Source organism: Oncorhynchus gorbuscha, linkage group LG14 (assembly GCF_021184085.1).
Source record: "Oncorhynchus gorbuscha isolate QuinsamMale2020 ecotype Even-year linkage group LG14, OgorEven_v1.0, whole genome shotgun sequence".
NCBI classification, from domain to species: domain Eukaryota; kingdom Metazoa; phylum Chordata; class Actinopteri; order Salmoniformes; family Salmonidae; genus Oncorhynchus; species Oncorhynchus gorbuscha.
Window position 1 is genome coordinate 80,322,383 of NC_060186.1, and position 19,534 is coordinate 80,341,916.

General features: G+C 45.4%; 2 protein-coding genes across 6 annotated transcripts in view; both read left to right on the plus strand.

Moving 5' to 3' along the window:
* si:ch211-278j3.3 (E3 ubiquitin-protein ligase RNF19A) overlaps positions 1 to 9,328 on the plus strand; it is a 210,066-nt gene extending 200,738 nt beyond the window's left edge. For 4 of the 5 annotated variants that reach the window (XM_046299100.1, XM_046299098.1, XM_046299101.1 and 1 more), the window contains exons 8-10: positions 1,438 to 1,569; positions 5,334 to 5,634; positions 5,883 to 9,328. In XM_046299100.1, the coding sequence (XP_046155056.1) occupies positions 1,438 to 1,569; positions 5,334 to 5,634; positions 5,883 to 6,168 (719 nt within the window). In that variant the 3' untranslated portion in view covers positions 6,169 to 9,328. The remainder of the gene's footprint in view (positions 1 to 1,437; positions 1,570 to 5,333; positions 5,635 to 5,882) is intronic. The other variant, XM_046299102.1, reaches the window with a different exon arrangement.
* A 3,787-nt stretch (positions 9,329 to 13,115) lies between these two features.
* The window catches only part of si:dkey-71h2.2 (low density lipoprotein receptor adapter protein 1), a 147,265-nt gene continuing 140,846 nt past the window's right edge, over positions 13,116 to 19,534 (plus strand). The window contains exon 1 of the mRNA XM_046299105.1: positions 13,116 to 13,344. Within this exon, the coding sequence (XP_046155061.1) occupies positions 13,260 to 13,344 (85 nt within the window). The 5' untranslated portion in view covers positions 13,116 to 13,259. The remainder of the gene's footprint in view (positions 13,345 to 19,534) is intronic.

Here is a 19,534-nt window from a genome sequence, read left to right on the forward strand (position 1 = left end):
CTCTACACTCTAACCACTAGGCTACCCTGCCTCCTCTACACTCTAACCACTAGGCTACCCTGCCGCCTCTACACTCTAACCACTAGGCTACCCTGCCTCCTCTACACTCTAACCACTAGGCTACCCTGCCGCCTCTACACTCTAACCACTAGGCTACCCTGCCTCCTCTACACTCTAACCACTAGGCTACCCTGCCTCCTCTACACTCTAACCACTAGGCTACCCTGCCGCCTCTACACTCTAACCACTAGGCTACCCTGCCCCCTCTACACTCTAACCACTAGGCTACCCTGCCGCCTCTACACTCTAACCACTAGGCTACCCTGCCGCCTCTACACTCTAACCACTAGGCTACCCTGCCCCTCTACACTCTAACCACTAGGCTACCCTGCCGCCTCTACACTCTAACCACTAGGCTACCCTGCCGCCTCTACACTCTAACCACTAGGCTACCCTGCCGCCTCTACACCTAACCACTAGGCTACCCTGCCGCCTCTACACTCTAACCACTAGGCTACCCTGCCGCCTCTACACTCTAACCACTAGGCTACCCTGCCGCCTCTACACTCTAACCACTAGGCTACCCTGCCGCCTCTACACTCTAACCACTAGGCTACCCTGCCCCCTCTACACTATAACCACTAGGCTACCCTGCCGCCTCTACACTCTAACCACTAGGCTACCCTGCCCCCTCTACACTCTAACCACTAGGCTACCCTGCCGCCTCTACACTCTAACCACTAGGCTACCCTGCCGCCTCTACACTCTAACCACTAGGCTACCCTGCCGCCTCTACACTCTAACCACTAGGCTACCCTGCCGCCTCTACACTCTAACCACTAGGCTACCCTGCCGCCTCTACACTCTAACCACTAGGCTACCCTGCCGCCTCTACACTCTAACCACTAGGCTACCCTGCCGCCTCTACACTCTAACCACTAGGCTACCCTACCGCCTCTACACTATAACCACTAGGCTACCCTGCCGCCTCTACACTCTAACCACTAGGCTACCCTGCCGCCTCTACACTCTAACCACTAGGCTACCCTACCGCCTCTACACTATAACCACTAGGCTACCCTGCCGCCTCTACACTCTAACCACTAGGCTACCCTGCCACCTCTACACTCTAACCACTAGGCTACCCTACCACCTCTACACTCTAACCACTAGGCTACCTTAGTTAGTTAGTTGTTCTCGTGTATTGTTAATCATACTATGGTATTTCATTTATTTAACCTTTTCATTTTGACAGGAAGTCCTGTTGAGACCAAGGTGTCTGTTTTATCATACCAGGAAACACTCTTCTAGCATTCATTTATCTGTTAAAATGTGCCGGGTGATTTTCCTCAGGGTGACATTTACTGACGAGGAAATACAGGTACCTCAGTCAGTCTCAGTCAGTCTCTCATCCTGTCTCTTCCTGTCCTCTTGTAGGGGTGGGCGTCCCGTTGATGTTGACTTATGTCTATGGGGTCGTCCCCATGTCGCTCTGTCGGAATGGATGGTGCCAGCCGCAGAACGACCCCCCAGAAACACATAAGATACAACTGGAAGACCTAGCCAGCTGTAAGGGGCTTTAGTATAGTATATTGGATGCTAAATATTGTATCTAATGCTTACCTATGTTTGTCATTTGTCTTTTTGTTTTAAGAACTATGTACATTATATTATGAGTAAAAAGATTCCTTGCTTTTATTAAAGTAACTCAACTTATCCCATCTTGAATTGTTCAGCAGTGAGTAGTTCAAAGTAAACTCAAATAGACCAGTCCGATAGACCAGTCCAATAGATCCATACGATCGATCACTCCAATAGATCTCGAATAGATCCATACGGTAGATCACTCCAATAGATCCATACGATAGATCAGTCCAATAGATCACAATAGATCAGTCCGAGAGATCAATCCAATAGATCTCAATAAATCAATCCAATAGACCAGTCCAATAGATCACAATACATCAATCCAATAGATCACAATAGGCCAGTCCAATAGATCAATCCAATAGATTACAATAGATCAATCCAATAGATTACAATAGATCAATCCAATAGATTACAATAGATCAATCCAATAGGCCAGTCCAATAGATCAATCCAATAGATTACAATAGATCAATCCAATAGATTACAATAGATCAATCCAATAGATTACAATAGATCAATCCAATAGATCACAATAGATCCATCCAATAGGCCAGTCCGATGGATCTGTCCAATAGATCCCTAATAGACCAGTCCAATCGATCACAATAAATCAATCCAATAGATTAGTCCAATCATTTAACATTACATTTAAGTCATTTAGCAGACGCTCTTATCCAGAGCGACTTACAAATTGGTGCATTCACCTTATGACATCCAGTGGAACAGTCACTTTACAATAGTGCATCTAAATCTTAAAGGGGGGGGGGTGAGAGGGATTACTTATCCTATCCTAGGTATTCCTTAAAGAGGTGGGGTTTCAGGTGTCTCTTGAAGGTGGTGATTGACTCCGCTGTCCTGGCGTCGTGAGGGAGTTTGTTCCACCATTGGGGGGCCAGAGCAGCGAACAGTTTTGACTGGGCTGAGCGGGAGCTGTACTTCCTTAGTGGTAGGGAGGCGAGCAGGCCAGAGGTGGATGAACGCAGTGCCCTTGTTTGGGTGTAGGGCCTGATCAGATCCTGGAGGTACTGAGGTGCCGTTCCCCTCACAGCTCCGTAGGCAAGCACCATGGTCTTCCAATAGATTAGTCTAATAGATCAGTCCAATAGACCAGTCCAATAGATCACAATAGGCCAGTCCAATAGATTAGCCCAATAGATCAATCCAATAGATCACGATAGATCAATCTAATAGATCACAATAGATCCATCCAATAGATCAGTCCGATAGATCACAGATAGACCAAACCGATAGATCACCAATAGACCTGTCCGATAGATCAATCCAATAGACCAGTCGGATGGACCAGTCCGATAGATCACATATAGATCAATCCAATAGATCACAATACGCCAGTCCAATAGATCGGTCCAATGGATCACAATAAATCAGTCCAATAGATCAATCCAATAGATCACAATAGATCAATCCAATAGATCACAATAGATCAATCCAATAGATCACAATAGATCAATCTAATAGATCACAATAGATCAATCTAATAGATCACAATAGATCAATCTAATAGATCACAATAGATCAATCTAATAGATCACAATAGATCAATCTAATAGATCACAATAGATCAATCTAATAGATCACAATAGATCAATCTAATAGATCACAATAGATCAATCTAATAGATCACAATAGATCAATCTAATAGATCACAATAGATCAATCTAATAGATCACAATAGATCAATCTAATAGATCAGTCCGATTGACCAGTCTTATAGATCAGTCCGATAGATCACAATAGATCCGTCCAATGCATCACCAATAAATCAATCTAATAGATCTCGATAGACCAGTCCAATAGATCAGTAGATCACTAATAGATCAACCCAATAGATCAGTCCAATAGGTTACTAATAGATCAGTCCAATAGACTACCAATAGATCAGTCCAATAGACTACCAATAGATCAGTCCAATAGATTACCAATAGATCAGTCCAATAGATTACCAATAGATCAGTCCAATAGATTACCAATAGATCAGTCCAATAGATTACCAATAGAGATTACCAATAGATCAGTCCAATAGATTACCAATAGATCAGTCCAATAGATTACCAATAGATCAGTCCAATAGATTACCAATAGATCAGTCCAATAGAGACTACCAATAGATCAGTCCAATAGAGACTACCAATAGATCAGTCCAATAGAGACTACCAATAGATCAGTCCAATAGAGACTACCAATAGATCAGTCCAATAGAGACTACCAATAGATCAGTCCAATAGAGACTACCAATAGATCAGTCCAATAGAGACTACCAATAGATCAGTCCAATAGAGACTACCAATAGATCAGTCCAATAGAGACTACCAATAGATCAGTCCAATAGAGACTACCAATAGATCAGTCCAATAGACTACCAATAGATCAGTCCAATAGAGACTACCAATAGATCAGTCCAATAGAGACTACCAATAGATCAGTCCAATAGAGACTACCAATAGATCAGTCCAATAGAGACTACCAATAGATCAGTCCAATAGAGACTACCAATAGATCAGTCCAATAGAGACTACCAATAGATCAGTCCAATAGAGACTACCAATAGATCAGTCCAATAGAGACTACCAATAGATCAGTCCAATAGAGACTACCAATAGATCAGTCCAATAGAGACTACCAATAGATCAGTCCAATAGAGACTACCAATAGATCAGTCCAATAGAGACTACCAATAGATCAGTCCAATAGAGACTACCAATAGATCAGTCCAATAGAGACTACCAATAGATCAGTCCAATAGAGACTACCAATAGATCAGTCCAATAGAGACTACCAATAGATCAGTCCAATAGAGACTACCAATAGATCAGTCCAATAGAGACTACCAATAGATCAGTCCAATAGAGACTACCAATAGATCAGTCCAATAGAGACTACCAATAGATCAGTCCAATAGAGACTACCAATAGATCAGTCCAATAGAGACTACCAATAGATCAGTCCAATAGAGACTACCAATAGATCAGTCCAATAGAGACTACCAATAGATCAGTCCAATAGAGACTACCAATAGATCAGTCCAATAGATTACTAATAGATCAGTCCAATAGGTCACTAATAGATCAGTCCAATAGAGACTACCAATAGATCAGTCCAATAGAGACTACCAATAGATCAGTCCAATAGATTACTAATAGATCAGTCCAATAGGTCACTAATAGATCAGTCCAATAGATTACTAATAGATCAGTCCAATAGTTCACCAATAGGTCAGTCCAATAGTTCACCAATAGATCAGTCCAATAGATTACTAATAGATCAGTCCAATAGATTACTAATAGATCAGTCCAATAGATCAGTCCAATAGTTCACCAATAGATCAGTCCAATAGATTACTAATAGATCAGTCCAATAGTTCACCAATAGATCAGTCCAATAGGTCACTAATAGATCAGTCCAATAGATTACTAATAGATCAGTCCAATAGTTCACCAATAGATCAGTCCAATAGGTCAGTCCAATAGTTCACCAATAGATCAGTCCAATAGGTCACTAATAGATCAGTCCAATAGATTACTAATAGATCAGTCCAATAGGTCACTAATAGATCAGTCCAATAGTTCACCAATAGATCAGTCCAATAGATGTTGACACTACTGTATGATTGTATGGTTGTTTCCTAGTTTTAATCTGATGTTGTTTCTGAACTTCTCTTGAAGATCTTCTATTCTCTCATGTAGTCAGCGACCACTGGCCGGGACCGGGGCCAAGAGGCCAGACCAACCCCGCCCTCAGCGACACCAGCGTCCAGGAAGTCCTACAAGATGTTAGGGTCAGCGTACAGGAAGTTGGCCTGCTCCCCAGCACCAGCAGTGCTGCCACGCCCCCGGAACCAGATGCATGCGTAGGATTGGACAAGCATCAGATGCGTCATGTTTATATGCAGCAGGACAGCCAATCAGACTGCGAAGGAGCTGGGGGTGCTGGGATGCTGGATAAGACACAGACATTCTCCTTGCGGTCAGTGTCTCTTGTCGGATAGTTTTTGATTGATTGATTGATTGATTGAGCCCAAAGTATTTCTTTGCAAAGTTTCTCTTCGTTCAATTCAAGTCAGTTCAATACACATGAATGTATCCCCTCGAGAGCAATTACAAAAGACAAGTCAGTTAATTCCTTTGATGCAACCTGCCTCTAGCTCATAAATCATGGCTGAAATATTATGTAACAGGCCTATCCTTGATGCTGTTCATGTTTTCATGTTGCAGGGAGGGAACAAACATTGAGGTGCGTGTAGAGATCGAGTCCCATCCACGAGGCGCACGTCAATCCAGCCTCAGTAGCATCCTGTCCAGTCGCAGCCTATCAGCTGAGTCCCTGGGTCGAGCACACCCAGTAGGCCGCGCCCAATCGCAAGACCACCTGGGCCACACCCACTCCCAGGAACATCTGTATGCCTCTGAACATGAAGAAGAGAGTGGAGAAAAGGAAAGTGGAGGAAGAGAGGGAGAATGCAGGGACCACCTGCATGTTTTTGAGACTGACAATGTCTGAGCTCCGCCTACTATTTAGGCCACACCCTGCTTCCACTACAGGCTCCTACCACCAACTGTCTTCCTGCTCCACCGTCTAAGAGTCGAGGACATGGAGAGAGAAAGGGAGAGCAAGAGCGAGAGCGACAGTGAGGAGGGAGAGATGGAAAAAGTGTTTGTGAAAAATTGACTAAATAAACCGGGCTGCTTGCCAACACGGATGCATCAAAACCAACCAGAAATGACTGAAAGCATGTTGATCGACTAGTTTGGTGGGTGTTAGCCTCACGTTACTGTGTTCTTTCAGAAGAGACCCCCCCCCCTTCCAATCTAACACTGGTCTATTTAAATGATTATTTAAATTAAAATTATTACCAAGCCCCTTCTCTACCTACACCCGCGTACTTATGCTGATCTAGAGCCGTTTGTATCACGCATCTCAGAGTTGGAGTGCTGATCTCGGATCAGTTTTGCCCTTTTTCCGATCACAATAAACATGATTATTATAGACAGAAAATACCTGATCCTAGATCAGCACTCCTACAGAGAGATACGTACAACGCCTAATCCCCCCCCCCCCCTTTCCATCGAAGATACATTTTAAGAGATCTAAAAGCATGTTTTGTTCTGTAGGGGTTAGCCACATGTACCATGCTGCTTCAACTCTCTTCCTGTCCGTCCCGTGTTGATGATGACATGCCATGGAACGTTGAGAGGCTACTGTGCAAAAGGGTCTAATGAAGGAGGGGAGGGGGGGGGGGGTTCAGCATTGTCAGATACCGTGTAAACCTTACTTTGTGCAACGCGTTTTAACAGAGGAGATATGCTGGTCCAACTTGCTGGTCCAACTTGCTGGTCCAACTTGCTGGTCCAACTTTAAGGGACTTGTTGAAATGCAGTCGCCCTCAACTATGACTCGTTTGGGATCTCAGTGAATTTCATAGTAGACCACTTTGACCAAACTGGTTATCAAGCTGATGTCCCCTTGTATCACAACCTTTCATTGGGGGAGGGGGGGGGGCTGCTGATGCTGCTGCTATGTGTTTTGGTCAAGGCATACATTATGTCACTACTGTGAATCTAAGCAATATTCAGGGACCAGGCTCTGTGAAGTTCAGTTACCCTACGGACTCTGGCTGTCTGCCTCCCAAATGGCACCCTATTCCCTTCCCACTGGCCACAGACGTCATTTCAACGTCTGGTTTTGATTTACATTTGGTTGAGTTGGTCAACTACCGTGAATTCAACGTAAAATCAACAACAACAACAACAACAACAAACATGTCACTGTTTTCATTGGGTTTCAGATTAAAAGGTTGGTGGAAAAAAAATGGCACTGTTGTCATTGGGTTTCAGATTCAAAGTTTGGTGACAAAAATGTCGGTTTTCCACATTGATTCAACGTCATCACGTTGCATTTTTGGGTCGAAATGACGTGGATTTGTTTTTTTTTGTCCACTGGGATCATAATTCACTACTTCTGACCATGGCCCATAGGGAATAGGGTGCCATTTGACCAGGGCCCATAGGGATCTGGTTCAAAGTAGTGCACTATATTAGGGAATAGGGTGTCATTTGGGAACTTACTCTCTTAGCAGATATCCATAATACAGTATTTCACAGCAGTAGCAGCACAGCCCTCTAGCTAGAGCTTCGAACAGGGCTGGGTCACTCTGATAGTCTGGCATGTCTGTCAAACCAGCATCTGATTTAAACCTGGGAAACCAGGTCTGTGTGATTAAGTGTCAGACAGGAGATAGAACAGCAGGCAACCAAGTTCCTGAGGAATAATAAATCTTGCCCTTCCCTGGCTAAGAACATCTGCCTTGAATCTGCATGGTCCTGCTCCTCACTCACTGGCTGTCCAGGAGTTAACCACAACACACACACAGTCGCTATTGAACTGCAGTGGTGGTGATGTCGGAAAAACAGGAGACACAGGAACCACCACCAGACCCCCTCAGTCGATCACAGAACCCAGACCCTCTTAGTCGATCACAGAACCCAGACCCCCTCAGTCGATCACAGCACCCAGAACCCCTCAGTCGATCACAGCACCCAGACCCTCTTAGTCGATCACAGCACCCAGACCCCCTCAGTCGATCACAGCACCCAGACCAACTCAGTCGATCACAGAACCCAGACCCCCTCAGTCGATCACAGCACCCAGACCCCCTCAGTCGATCACAGCACCCAGACCCCCTCAGTCAATCACAGCACCCAGACCCCCTCAGTCAATCACAGCACCCAGACCCCCCTCAGTCGATCACAGCACCCAGACCCTCTCAGTCGATGACAGCACCCAGACCCCCTCAGTCGATCCCAGAGCAGCGGTGTTCTACAAGCAGCATGCTAACTCAGGCTATATCCATTCTAGATGATTATGATGATGAGAAAATATGAACTGAGAAATGAACAGAAAGATTCCTGAGTGTGAAATGGGACTGGACATGATATGCATTCAGAACCATGGGGATTGATACAGACGTGATATGCATTCAGAACCATGGGGATTGATACAGACGTGGTATGCATTCAGAACCATGGGGATTGATACAGACGTGGTATGCATTCAGAACCATGGGGATTGATACAGACGTGGTATGTATTCAGAACCATGGGGATTGATACAGACGTGGTATGCATTCAGAACCATGGGGATTGATACAGACGTGGTATGCATTCAGAACCATGGGAATTGATACAGACGTGGTATGCATTCAGAACCATGGGGATTGATACAGACGTGGTATGCATTCAGAACCATGGGGATTGATACAGACGTGGTATGCATTCAGAACCATGGGGATTGATACAGACGTGGTATGCATTCAGAACCATGGGGATTGATACAGGCGTGGTATGCATTCAGAACCATGGGGATTGATACAGACGTGGTATGCATTCAGAACCATGGGGATTGATACAGACGTGGTATGCATTCAGAACCATGGGGATTGATACAGACGTGGTATGCATTCAGAACCATGGGGATTGATACAGACGTGGTATGCATTCAGAACCATGGGGATTGATACAGACGTGGTATGTATTCAGAACCATGGGGATTGATACAGACGTGGTATGCATTCAGAACCATGGGGATTGATACAGACGTGGTATGCATTGTAAATCTGATGAGGAATAAAACTTGAATAAATGTTTCACCATGAAGGACACAACTGAATGTCATCTCGTGTCTGTCCAATTAAAAAATGATCTTCAGCCTTGCATATGACACCCTATTCCCTATGGGCCCTGGTCAAATGGCACCCTATTCCCTATGGGCCTATTGTCATATGGCACCCTATTCCCTATGGGCCCTCGTCAAATGGCACCCTATTCCCTATGGGCCCTGGTCAAATGTAGTGCACTAAATGGAGAATAGGGGGCCATTTGGGACACATCCCTTTACTACATAGTGAAGAGGGGAGATGAACAGGAGAAGTCAGGTTTTTTGCACCTTTAACATTTGCCTGCGGACCGTCATTGAATGGAGTCTGTAGAGATGATGTAATGACTGCTCATATTCAACAGAGGGCGCTGGAACATAGGTGATATTGATCCTCAGAGCAGTGGTAGGCTACAGATTGAGGAATTGCATTATCTGCAGCTAAGGACAAATGTTGATTGGCTCCAGAAAATAATTTATTTATATTTTATACGGGCTGTTTCCACAGGTTTTGTGTCTTACTTTTCATTAGATAGAATTTTATACAGATTCAAAAGTTCCAAAATGTTGTGTCCTTCCTGCTCAAGGTGTCCTGCTCAGGGGGCGGATTTAGTGATTTGTCAAACAAGTCACTTCAAAAAAAGTAGGTAACCTTCTCACGTTCATCCCAAAATAATTCCAGCATCCTAACTGTGCACTGTGCACCCGCCAACTTTCCTTCAATTGCAAGTGGATGAAACGATCTCACCGGAGAAAGCATCCAAGCGAGCGAAACAGCGCCCCTCTGTCTTACTATGTGTAGCGCATGTATCTGATGCTGTCTGGACAAAAGGAGTAATGACATGCTGTACTATTTTTAGCCAGACAGCATCAGATACATGCGCTACACAAGACATGTTGTTTGCCTCCACGACGATGGCAGTATTATCAGCAGCAAATTTATTTTTACTAAATAAATGTGTTAACTTATGTAATGTTTCTGTTAAAATTAAATATTTGTTTTTTCTTTTATCTGCCACGCACCTCATTGCCGCAGCTGTCCCACTCTGAAAGCACCTCATTGCCACAGCTGTCCCACTCTGAAAGCACCTCATTGCCACAGCTGTCCCACTCTGAAAGCACCTCATTGCCACAGCTGTCCCACTCTGAAAGCACCTCATTGCCACAGCTGTCCCACTCTGAAAGCACCTCATTGCCACAGCTGTCCCACTCTGAAAGCACCTCATTGCCACAGCTGTCCCACTCTGAAAGCACCTCATTGCCGCAGCTGTCCCACTCTGAAAGCACCTCATTGCCGCAGCTGTCCCACTCTGAAAGCACCTCATTGCCGCAGCTGTCCCACTCTGAAAGCACCTCATTGCCGCAGCTGTCCCACTCTGAAAGCACCTCATTGCCGCAGCTGTCCCACTCTGAAAGCACCTCATTGCCCCAGCTGTCCCACTCTGAAAGCACCTCATTGCCGCAGCTGTCCCACTCTGAAAGCACCTCGTTGCCGCAGCTGTCCCACTCTGAAAGCACCTCGTCCCACTCTGCACCTCGTTGCAGCTGTCCCACTCTGAAAGCACCTCGTTGCCGCAGCTGTCCCACTCTGAAAGCACCTCGTTGCCGCAGCTGTCCCACTCTGAAAGCACCTCGTTGCCGCAGCTGTCCCACTCTGAAATCACCTCGTTGCCGCAGCTGTCCCACTCTGAAATCACCTCGTTGCCGCAGCTGTCCCACTCTGAAAGCACCTCGTTGCCGCAGCTGTCCCACTCTGAAAGCACCTCGTTGCCGCAGCTGTCCCACTCTGAAAGCACCTCGTTGCCGCAGCTGTCCCACTCTGAAAGCACCTCGTTGCCGCAGCTGTCCCACTCTGAAAGCACCTCGTTGCCGCAGCTGTCCCATTCTGAAAGCACCTCGTTGCCGCAGCTGTCCCACTCTGAAAGCACCTCGTTGCCGCAGCTGTCCCACTCTGAAAGCACCTCGTTGCCGCAGCTGTCCCACTCTGAAAGCACCTCGTTGCCGCAGCTGTCCCACTCTGAAAGCACCTCGTTGCTTCAGATTAATTTCACGAAAGTCGCATTTGCAATCATACGGTGCGAAACAATTCACTGGAACTCTGTCAGGGTGGAATAGTCCATTATTATGAATGGGTGATTGATGACACTTGTTTCTACAATTTATGAGAAAAATGTGGAATATTGATATGAAATATGTGGATGGAAATAAATGATTGATCTATTTTGAATCATTATTTGGCTGTATGGATTCATTAACTTCTTTGGAGTCCTTTTTTTTGTCAACAATGTGGCCTTATTAACCTGGGCACAGTAGCCAGAGGAAAAAAAACTCCCTCTCCATTTCCTTTGAAGCTTCCAGCAGATTTAGCTGCTATTGGACCAACCTACTGGACCAACCTGCTGAACCAACCTGCTGAACCAACCTGCTGAACCAACCTGCTGAACCAACCTGCTGGACCAACCTGCTAGCCTACCTACTATGCTACCTGCTAGCCTACCTGCTAGCCTACCTGCTAGCCTACCTGCCTGCCTACCTACTAGCCTACCTGCTAGCCTACCTGCTAGCCTACCTGCTAGCCTACCTGCCTGCCTACATACTAGTCTACCTGCTAGCCTACCTACTAGCCTACCTACTAGCCTACCTGCTAGCCTACCTACTAGCCTATCATGCAGTTCCCCTTGCTTTTATTCGTCCACAACAGTTAGCAGTTGTTCATTTAGTAATTTAATTCCATCTAAAAATGTATTTCCATCAACATGCACATAATTGTAAATGGGTTTAGGCTACATTTTAAATGCACTAGAGAGAATACAAAACGTATAGAATTAATCTGCAAATGTACCACATTCAATAGAGTACCACAGTATGAGTCATACGACCCATAAAACCTAGCGGTCAAACAGGGAAATGGTTCCAATAGTTTTTCAACAGTTCATTTTTTCCCATTGGGGATTTGAGAAATATTTTAAATAATGTCTGTTTCGTGTAGGCTTACCCCGGTGTGTTTTAATAACCGTGTACATTTCTCTGGGACAAGGTGACCGTTACCAATATATTCTCCTGTCTTTACCCCTGTCTTACATGCTAATTAGCTGCTAATGTAGCTATCATAAAGAACTACAAAATGCCATGATGATCTGGACAAGACTGACGAATCGAGGCAATTAACTATCTAGTGCTAGCTAAATGTAGAAATGCATAAATTGGCTACATTTCTTTAAACGCACTATTCTGTGAACTGTCTTGTGTAAGTTTTAAATTGACAAAATACCTGTTAGCAAAGGTGTCAGCTAGAGATGACGTGCAGGAGCTTGCAGGGATTTGTAGTTTTTCATGATGTCTACTTTGATGCTAATTAGCATTTTTTTTTAATTCTGAGATTCAAATCAAATAGAGCCAAATATATTGATAAAAGTCACATTGTCCCAGAGAGATTTAAACGGTTATTAAAACGTCATGTCTGAGTGAGCCTACAAAGCGCCCTTATTTGAACTGCCTCTAAAATTCTCTATGGGGAAAAATGAATGGTAGAAAAACGTTGGGAACCATTTCCCTGTTTCATTTCCCACTAGGTTTTATGGGTATTATGACACCTCCTCTGTGGGGCTCTATGCAAGACTCCTCCAAAAATGGGTGTGGCGGAGGGCTAGACACACCTTAACTTCGTACCCGCCCCCATGTTCGATTCGCCCCCAACCCAGGCATCACCGGAGCGCAACGGGTTAAAGGAGGCTGCGCTGCCCTGCATTTCATCAGACCGAGACTCTTGTTTCAGAGAACGAGAGTTTCAACTTGGTCCTATCGTCTGCCTGTTCGCTCGCTGCACCGCGCATCACTAGTAGTCGACTGTTGTAGCGTACGTAGGCTGGCTGCTATCGTTTCTCTTTCTGAGCCAAAGCGGAGAGGGAAGGTATCCACCCACCACTGAGACACATCTAAGCATGGATGCTCTGAAATCAGCTGGAAGAGCGATTATCAAGAGTCCCGGAGTTCCGCGGCACACATGGGGCACCTCCAAGCACGAAAGTAAGTCTATCGTCAAATTCACACCGGTAAAGACCATATATCGATGCAAAGAAACGGAAAAAAATAGGCGATGGCACAATACAACGAGAATAGCTGTCAAAAGCAAAGGAAAGCACTGACAATAGGCTGTCTATCTTGTTCTATTGTCACCACTCTTGTTGGTATAGAAACTAAAGAACAGTAGATTCTGAGGTGGTGATAGAAAACAATTGGTCGCAGTATACCTTTTCTGAATTGCAATGAAGTAACGTTGTTTTTAATACCCGTTTATCTATCAATAAAATATAGCCTTTTATTTCTCCCAATATGCATTTATTTTTCCCAGGTCCAAATGCTACTCCTATTATCTGGTTATGTAAGTCTGCACACTCATGTGAGGAATCAATTATTTAAGCAGGTCGGCCTTTTCTAACTATGGTAAGTATCTTAATAACTAGACGATATATATTACTGTTGCTGTCTGAATTCATAAATATCAATAGACAAACTTCTATTTTTAGGATATCATTGACTCCTTGGTTTCATATCCTATAAGGCCTATAGCTATTCTTTGTTATGTGAAATTCACAAGTGTTCACTGTCAAGTTAAATCCCAGTGGAACAATGCATTTCTCTTCCGCTTCACAATTCCCAGTGGTGTTAAAACTGTCTGTCAACTCGGTCCGGTCTGTAGAATACAGCAGGTTATAGAATGTACAATATCCTCTCTTGATGAGAAGAGAAAGGTCAGAGAGACAGGCCAGTAGGGGAAGAGACAGAGAGAGAGAGACAGGCCAGTAGGGTAAGAGACATAGGGAGAGACAGGCCAGTAGGGGAAGAGAGAGGGAGAGAGACAGAGAAAGAGACAGGCCAGTAGGGTAAGAGACAGAGGGAGAGAGAGACAGGCCAGTAGGGGAAGAGAGAGGGAGAGAGAGAGAGAGACAGGCCAGTAGGGTAAGAGACAGAGTGAGAGAGAGACAGGCCAGTAGGGGAAGAGAGAGAGACAGAGGGAGGGAGAGAGACAGAGAGAGAGACAGGCCAGTATGGTAAGAGACAGAGGGAGAGAGAGAGACAGAGGGAGAGAGAGACAGGCCAGTAGGGGAAGAGAGAGAGACAGAGGGAGGGAGAAACAGACATTTACCTCGCTTGCTTTCACAATGTTAACACATGTTTCCCATGCCAATAAAGCCCCTTGAATTGAATTGAGAGAGAGAGACAGACCGAGCCATAGAGAGAGAGACAGACCGAGACAGAGACAGAGCCATAGAGAGAGACTGAGACAGACCGAGCCATAGAGAGAGAGAGAGAGAAAAAGAGGCTGTGACTGACAGTTGGTCTCTGGCTCATGGCAATGCTTGCTGCTGTAAGCTGTCACTCTGAAGTGTGAAGTGTTAGGTTGAAGAGTCTCTCCCTGGGCGAGAACACTTCTTCCTCAAGCCTCCACAAAAGCTCAGGGGAAGACAAAAACATACAGTAATATATAATAATAATATAATAATAATAGAATAATATAATAATAATATAATATATGCCATTTAGCAGACGCTTTTATCCAAAGCGACTTAAAGTCATGTGTGCATACATTCTACGTATGGGTGGTCCCGGGGATCGACCCCACTACCCTGGCGTTACAAGCGCCATGCTCTACCAACTGAGCTACAGTACCAGTCAAACGTTTGGACACAACTACTCCTTTAAAGGTTTTTTTTTTTTTTTTTTTTACTATTTTCTACGTCGTGGAATAATAGTTAACACATATGGAATCATGTAGTAACCAAAAAAAAAATATTATTATTAATATAAATATTTTATATTTGGGATTCTTCAAAGTAGCCACCCATTGCCTTGATGAGAGCTTTGCGCATTCTTGGCATTCTCTCAACCAGCTTCATGACATAGTCACCTGGAATGCATTTCAATTAACAGGTGTGCCTTTTTTAAAAGTTAATTTGTGGAATTTATTTTCTTTTTAATTAGTTTGAGCCAATCAGTTGTGTTGTGACACGGTAGGGGGGGGGGGGTCTACAAAACATAAAAACACATGGCAAGAACAGTTCAAATAAGCAAAGAGAAACAGTCCATCATTACTTTAAGACATGAAGGTCAGTCAATCCGGAAAATTTCAGGAACTTTAAAAGTTTCTTCAAGTGCAGTCACAAAAAAACGTCAAGCGCTATGATGAAACTGGCTGTCATGAGGACCGCCACGGAAAGGAAGTAGAGCTACCTCTGCTTTAGAGGATAGGTTTAGAGTTAACTGCACCTCAGATTGCAGCACAAATAAATGCTTCACAGAGGTAAAGTAACAGACACATCTCAACTAGATGTCAAATCAAATCAAATCAAATGTTATTTGTCACATACACATGGTTAGCAGATGTTAATGCGAGTGTAGCGAAATGCTTGTGCTTCTAGTTCCGACAATGCAGTGATAACCAACAAGTAATCTAACTAACAATTCCAAAACTACTGTCTTATACACAGTGTAAGGGGATAAGGAATATGTACATAAGGATATATGAATGAGTGATGGTACAGAGCAGCATACAGTAGATGGTATCGAGTACAGTATATACATATGAGATGAGTATGTAGACAACGTAAACAAAGTGGCATAGTTAAAGTGGCTAGTGATACATGTATTACATAAGGATGCAGTCGATGATGTAGAGTACAGTATATACGTATGCATATGAGATGAATAATGTAGGGTAAGTAACATTATATAAGGTAGCATTGTTTAAAGTGGCTAGTGATATATTTACATAATTTCCCATCAATTCCCATTATTAAAGTGGCTGGAGTTGGGTCAGTGTCAATGACAGTGTGTTGGCAGCAGCCACTCAGTGTTAGTGGTGGCTATTTAACAGTCTGATGGCCTTGTGATAGAAGCTGTTTTTCAGTCTCTCGGTCCCAGCTTTGATGCACCTGTACTGACCTCGCCTTCTGGATGATAGCGGGGTGAACAGGCAGTGGTTCGGGTGGTTGATGTCCTTGATGATCTTTATGGCCTTCCTGTAACATCGGGTGGTGTAGGTGTCCTGGAGGGCAGGTAGTTTGCCCCCGGTGATGCGTTGTGCAGACCTCACTACCCTCTGGAGAGCCTTACGGTTGAGGGCGGAGCAGTTGCCGTACCAGGCGGTGATACAGCCCGCCAGGATGCTCTCGATTGTGCATCTGTAGAAGTTTGTGAGTGCTTTTGGTGACAAGCCAAATTTCTTCAGCCTCCTGAGGTTGAAGATGCGCTGCTGCGCCTTCTTCACGACGCTGTCAGTGTGAGTGGACCAATTCAGTTTGTCTGTGATGTGTATGCCGAGGAACTTAAAACTTGCTACCCTCTCCACTACTGTTCCATCGATGTGGATAGGGGGTGTTCCCTCTGCTGTTTCCTGAAGTCCACAATCATCTCCTTAGTTTTGTTGACGTTGAGTGTGAGGTTATTTTCCTGACACCACACTCCGAGGGCCCTCACCTCCTCCCTGTAGGCCGTCTCGTCGTTGTTGGTAATCAAGCCTACCACTGTTGTGTCGTCCGCAAACTTGATGATTGAGTTGGAGGCGTGCGTGGCCACGCAGTCGTGGGTGTACAGGGAGTACAGGAGAGGGCTCAGAACGCACCCTTGTGGGGCCCCCGTGTTGAGGATCAGCGGGGAGGAGATGTTGTTGCCTACTCTCACCACCTGGGGGCGGCCCGTCAGGAAGTCCAGTACCCAGTTGCACAGGGCGGGGTCGAGACCCAGGGTCTCGAGCTTGATGACAAGCTTGGAGGGTACTATGGTGTTGAATGCTGAGCTGTAGTCGATGAACAGCATTCTCACATAGGTATTCCTCTTGTCCAGGTGGGTTAGGGCAGTGTGCAGTGTGGTTGAGATTGCATCGTCTGTGGACCTATTTGGGAGGTAAGCAAATTGGAGTGGGTCTAGGGTGTCAGGTAGGGTGGAGGTGATATGGTCCTTGACTAGTCTCTCAAAGCACTTCATGATGACGGAAGTGAGTGCTACGGGCGGTAGTCGTTTAGCTCAGTTACCTTAGCTTTCTTGGGAACAGGAACAATGGTGGCCCTCTTGAAGCATGTGGGAACAGCAGACTGGTATAGGGATTGATTGAATATGTCCGTAAACACACCGGCCAGCTGGTCTGCGCATGCTCTGAGGGCGCGGATGGGGATGCCGTCTGGGCCTGCAGCCTTGCGAGGGTTAACACGTTTAAATGTCTTACTCACCTCGGCTGCAGTGAAGGAGAGACCGCATGTTTTCGTTGCAGGCTGTGTCAGTGGCACTGTATTGTCCTCAAAGCGGGCAAAAAAGTTATTTAGTCTGCCTGGGAGCAAGACATCCTGGTCCGTGACTGGGCTGGGTTTCTTCTTGTAGTCCGTGATTGACTGTAGACCCTGCCACATGCCTCTTGTGTCTGAGCCATTGAATTGAGATTCCACTTTGTCTCTGTACTGATGCTTAGCTTGTTTAATAGCCTTGCGGAGGGAATAGCTGCATTGTTTATATTCGGACATGTTACCAGACACCTTGCCCTGATTAAAAGCAGTGGTTCGCGCTTTCAGTTTCACGCGAATGCTGCCATCAATCCACGGTTTCTGGTTAGGGAATGTTTTTATCGTTGCTATGGGAACGACATCTTCGACGCACGTTCTAATGAACTCGCACACCGAATCAGACTGACTGGGCAGACTGACTGACTGACTGGGCAGACTGACTGACTGACTGGGCAGACTGACTGACTGAGCTGACTGAGCAGACTGACTGACTGGGCAGACTGACTGACTGAGCAGACTGACTCATTTCACAGTTAGAGACAGAGCCTGTGTCCCAAATGGCACCCTATTCCCTACATAGTGCACTACTTTAGACCAGAGATTTATGGGCCCTGGTCAAAAGTAGTGCACTACCGAATGGCACTAGGGTGCCATTCGGTATGCCAACAGAGATGTGCTGGACAGCCAGTGTCTTTGAAACCAACGCAGTATAAATGAATTCTTACATTTAAATGTGAGGGGCTTGGATATGCTCCTATTGGATTACTATTTTAATGATTCCCGTGTGTGTGTGTGTGTGTGTGTGTGTGTGTGTGTGTGTGTGTGTGTGTGTGTTAATGCATTATGTCCATAAATTAGGACACTAGCTGCCATAGTGACTAGTTAGTCATCTGGTAGTTAGGGGCCTACCGGCTGGTAGTTAGGGATCTACAGGCTGGTAGTTAGGTATCTAAATATACCTCTGCTGTCTTCAACCAGGATCTCAGCGATCACTGCATCATCGCCTGTATCCGCCACGGAGCCGCAGTCAAACGACCACCCCTCATCACTGTCAAACGCTCCCTAAAACACTTCTGTGAGCAGGCCTTTCTAATCGACCTGGCCCGGGTATCCTGGAAGGACATTGACCTCATCCCGTCAGTTGAGGATGCCTGGTCATTCTTTAAGAGTAACTTCCTCACCATTTTAGATAAGCATGCTCCGTTCAAAAAATGCAGAAATAAGAACAGATACAGCCCTTGGTTCACTCCAGACCTGACTGCCCTCGACCAGCACAAAAACATCCTGTGGCGGACTGCAATAGCATCGAATAGCCCCCGTGATATGCAACTGTTCAGGGAAGTCAGGAACCAATACACGCAGTCAGTCAGGAAAGCTAAGGCCAGCTTCTTCAGGCAGAAGTTTGCATCCTGTAGCTCCAACTCCAAAAAGTTCTGGGACACTGTGAAGTCCATGGAGAACAAGAGCACCTCCTCCCAGCTGCCCACTGCACTGAGGCTAGGGAACACGGTCTCCACCGATAAATCCATGATTATCGAAAACTTCAATAAGCACTTCTCAACGGCTGGCCATGCCTTCCGCCTGGCTACTCCAACCTCGGCCAACAGCTCCGCCCCCCCGTAGCTCCTCACCCAAGCCTCTCCAGGTTCTCCTTTACCCAAATCCAGATAGCAGATGTTCTGAAAGAGCTGCAAAACCTGGACCCGTACAAATCAGCTGGGCTTGACAATCTGGACCCGCTATTTCTGAAACTATCTGCCGCCATTGTCGCAACCCCTATTACCAGCCTGTTCAACCTCTCTTTCATATCGTCTGAGATCCCCAAGGATTGGAAAGCTGCCGCAGTCATCCCCCTCTTCAATGGGGGAGACACCCTGGACCCAAACTGTTACAGACCTATATCCATCCTGCCCTGCCTATCTAAGGTCTTCGAAAGCCAAGTC